Source organism: Benincasa hispida, chromosome 8 (assembly GCF_027475165.1).
Source record: "Benincasa hispida cultivar pf3 chromosome 8, pf3_genome.v1.1, whole genome shotgun sequence".
In the NCBI taxonomy this organism is placed as follows: Eukaryota; Viridiplantae; Streptophyta; class Magnoliopsida; order Cucurbitales; family Cucurbitaceae; genus Benincasa; species Benincasa hispida.
Genome location: NC_143485.1, coordinates 10,699,371 through 10,702,870, shown reverse-complemented (window position 1 = coordinate 10,702,870; position 3,500 = coordinate 10,699,371). Strand labels below are relative to the sequence as shown.

The 3,500-nt window shown below is 35.5% G+C and overlaps 1 protein-coding gene across 1 annotated transcript; it reads left to right on the top strand.

Annotated features, from left to right (window-relative positions):
• Positions 1-297: 297 nt before the first annotated feature.
• Positions 298-2,696, top strand: LOC120083372 (tetrahydroberberine oxidase-like). Its single transcript, XM_039039105.2, has 2 exons — positions 298-1,224; positions 1,735-2,696. Exons 1-2 carry the CDS (start codon positions 348-350, stop codon positions 2,475-2,477), a joined length of 1,620 nt encoding a protein of 539 aa, XP_038895033.2. The 5' UTR covers positions 298-347; the 3' UTR covers positions 2,478-2,696.
• Positions 2,697-3,500: the final 804 nt, after the last annotated feature.

Sequence of the window (3,500 nt, the reverse complement as noted above, 5' to 3'; positions counted from 1 at the left end):
CACCTTGTCGTCGTCCAATGTCGGATAAGTTCGTCGTCCAATCAGATTTGACAAATGGAAAGGTTGATTTGGTTTAGGATGGTAATCAGAGCTTTATCCATTAAGTTATGTCAGGATGATGATGAAACAAATAAACATTTGGCAGGGAAATACTTTGTAGGGTTATTTGATTGTCCAAGACAATTAATGTTGTAAAACAGTAAATATTGTATTAGAAGAGAGAGTCACGTGAATTTGCAATAATGAGACTTTTGAGTCTACTACTATTTATATATAAAGAACTACTAGTTTGCAATTGCATAAGATCAGAAAAGCAGACAAGAAAAAAAAAAATAAAAAATTAAAGAATGAAATATTTTTCGAGCTGTTTTTATGGTTTCATATCTCTTCTTCTTCTTTTTTCATTAGGAACATTTGGATGTTGGGGTTATAATATGGAAGATTTTGTTCACTGTATTAATCTTCATTCCAACAATAATGACTCAAATTCAACCCTCATTCACCTTCCATCTTCTTCATCTTATTCTTATGTTCTAAATTTCTCCATTTGCAACCGCAGATTCTCCGATCCCGAAACTCCTAAACCAGTAGCCATCATCACACCATCACATGCTTCCCAAGTTCAAGCCACAGTCATTTGCTGCAAAAGCCATGGCTTCCAGATCCGAACTCGTAGTGGCGGCCACGACTTCGAAGGTCGTTCTTACGTCGCAAACGTTCCATTCGTGTTGATTGATTTGATAAACCTCAATTCAATTACCATCAACATGGAGGACGAGAGTGCATGGGTTCAATCTGGGGCAACCGTGGGCGAACTCTACTACAGAATTGGCGAGAAAAGTCAAACCCTTGGATTTCCGGCAGGGTTTGTGCCGGCGATTGGAGTTGGGGGGTTCTTGAGCGGCGGTGGGTTGGGGATGATGGTTAGAAAATATGGTCTTGCAGCAGACAATGTAGTGGATGCTTATGTTGTAGATGAAAATGGGAGAGTTTTTAATAGACATTCAATGGGAGAGGATTTGTTTTGGGCCATTAGAGGAGGTGGAGGAGGAAGCTTTGGGATTGTGTTGGCATGGAAGTTGAAGTTGGTTCCAGTCCCTCCAATTGTTACGTCCTTTGCTCTCCACAAAACATGGGACCAAAACACAGCCCACTTAATCCATCGCTGGCAATATGTCGCACCGGAGGTAGATCAAGATCTTTTCATCACCGCCTGGGTCACAGGTTTGCATATTTCTTTCACCACATGAACCAGCTAAGAAATTAGTTAAGGTGCAAACCCAGCTATGCATCCTCTTAAATAATAAAGTTTGAAAAAAAATATAAAATTATATTTCTTTCAAAAGAAAAGAAATTCATGTGACAATTTGTGATTACTTAGATAAGATGCACAAAGATAGATGTAACTAGGGATGCAATCAAGTAATTTCTTAATTAAAATACCATTTCCATCCAAATAGGCAATTTACCTTCATGTGTGCAAGAAAATAGATAATGTGTGTTGTGTATGCCTGGGAAGATAGTTAATGTGTAAGAAATTAAAGTGTTAATCGACAATATATATATATTTTTTAAAATCAATTAATATTGAGATTTCCACGTTAAAAAAACAGTTTTAGAAATTTAGTTCATCATAATAATGGATACCTACCATCTTTGTTAAGATTAGAAGTTCAAATCTCTCAACTCCATCTTTCATGTGTTTAACTAAGAAGCACCCTTTAATCTTACCAGCATCAAATTCAAGCGATGGAAGTGGAAGAATTATGGAGGCTTCATTCTTCTCCTTATATCTTGGAAAAGCAACCGAGCTTCTCTCTCTTATGGAGAGGACTTTCCCAGAGCTAGGGCTAAAAAAAGAAGACTGTCTCGAAATGAGTTGGGTTGAATCAATGGCATTTTCAGCAAGTGGGTTTGTTTCTGCTAAAAGCTTAGAACTCTTGCTCAACAGAACACCACTCAATAATGGCAGATACAAAATCAAATCCGATTACCTCACTGAACCGATCTCGGAAACCGCCCTCGAAGGCATTTGGGAAAGGTTTAAAAATGAAGAACTAGAAAAAGTGCAGCTCGTACTGATCCCTTTTGGAGGTAAAATGAATGAGATTTCTGAATCAGAAACCCCTTTCCCACATCGAGCTAGATATCCCATACAAATTGGCTACTGCGTTACATGGCAACGTCCCGACGCTGATTCCAGACACTTGGAATGGACTCGAGAACTCTATAGTTACATGACTCCTTTCGTGTCAAAATCACCGAGAGCAGTGTACATAAATAATATAGACCTCGACCTTGGAACAAACAACGAGGATGGGATCCCAACAAGCTATGAGGAAGCTAGCGTTTGGGGGCATCAATACTTTGGGAATAATTTTGAAAGGTTGATGGAAGTGAAAACGAAGGTGGATCCATTTAACTTCTTTCGACATGAGCAAAGCATACCACCGACACCACCGAGAGTAGGAATCTAAGCAAATTATTGCCTGGATGTGTCTTGTGAGATCATGTCATGTGTAATAGACAAAATTACTAGCTACGAAGTACGTATTTCTGGTTTGGGATAATAATGTAATTTCATTTAACTTCTTACGCATCATAGATAAAATAAATGTTGGATTGAACAATGTTCATCATGCTAAATGTAATTTGTAATTTCTAAAAAGTCGTTTCAGTTATTATATGTGACTTTTAGGAACGCATATAAGGGTTTTTAGGAATAATGTATGTGTAAACCAGGTGGAGCTATTAGATGTGTAATTTCTAAATAGTCAATTGAGTTATTAGACATGATGTTTTTGTTGGGATTATAGAGACAAAACTCCATGGAGAAGCACACATGTTGATACATGCACGAAGCCATGTAGGGGCTAGGGGGCACGTGCCTCCCCTTAATTTATCCGTCTTTTGTATTTTTAATATAAATTATAAAGTGATATATATATATATATATATAAGGTGGTGAGAGTTGTCATAGAATGGATACCTCGACTTACTATTTGTACCTGTTATTTATTGTTATATTAATTATTATATTAATATTTTTACATTGTTTATATATATATATATATATATATATATATATAAAGTTCAATTTAAATAACAATACGAGAATTAGCTTGTTAAGATGGAGTGTTGTCTATTTGGTGAAGCACAAGGGTTCAAATGATACAACTTACTAGTATTTTATTTTGAATTTTCAATGACTTTTTATCCATATTTTTTCATCTCTAATGGGCTTTTGAAGCCCAACTCATGTAAATCCTACTAAAAGGAAAGTTGGTCAAATAATGTGCCCTTTAAAATATAATGTGTCTTTTTTTTTTAATAAATAAATAGTCAAACAATATTTTTTTATCGACAACAGAACTGAACAGTTTATAAACTTTTTTTCTTCTTTTCGAAATTCACTTTTCAATCTCAACTCTCAAGAGCATTCTATTAAAAAAGCTTCATTCATTTTTTTTTACATAATATTTATATTCACATTATGTTAT

Coding starts and splice junctions, on each gene's coding strand:
- LOC120083372 (XM_039039105.2), top strand. CDS start 348: ATGAAATATTTTTCGAGCTGTTTTTATGGTTTCATATCTCTTCTTCTT. Junction 1,225..1,734: donor CATCACCGCCTGGGTCACAG/GTTTGCATATTT, acceptor TAATCTTACCAG/CATCAAATTCAAGCGATGGA.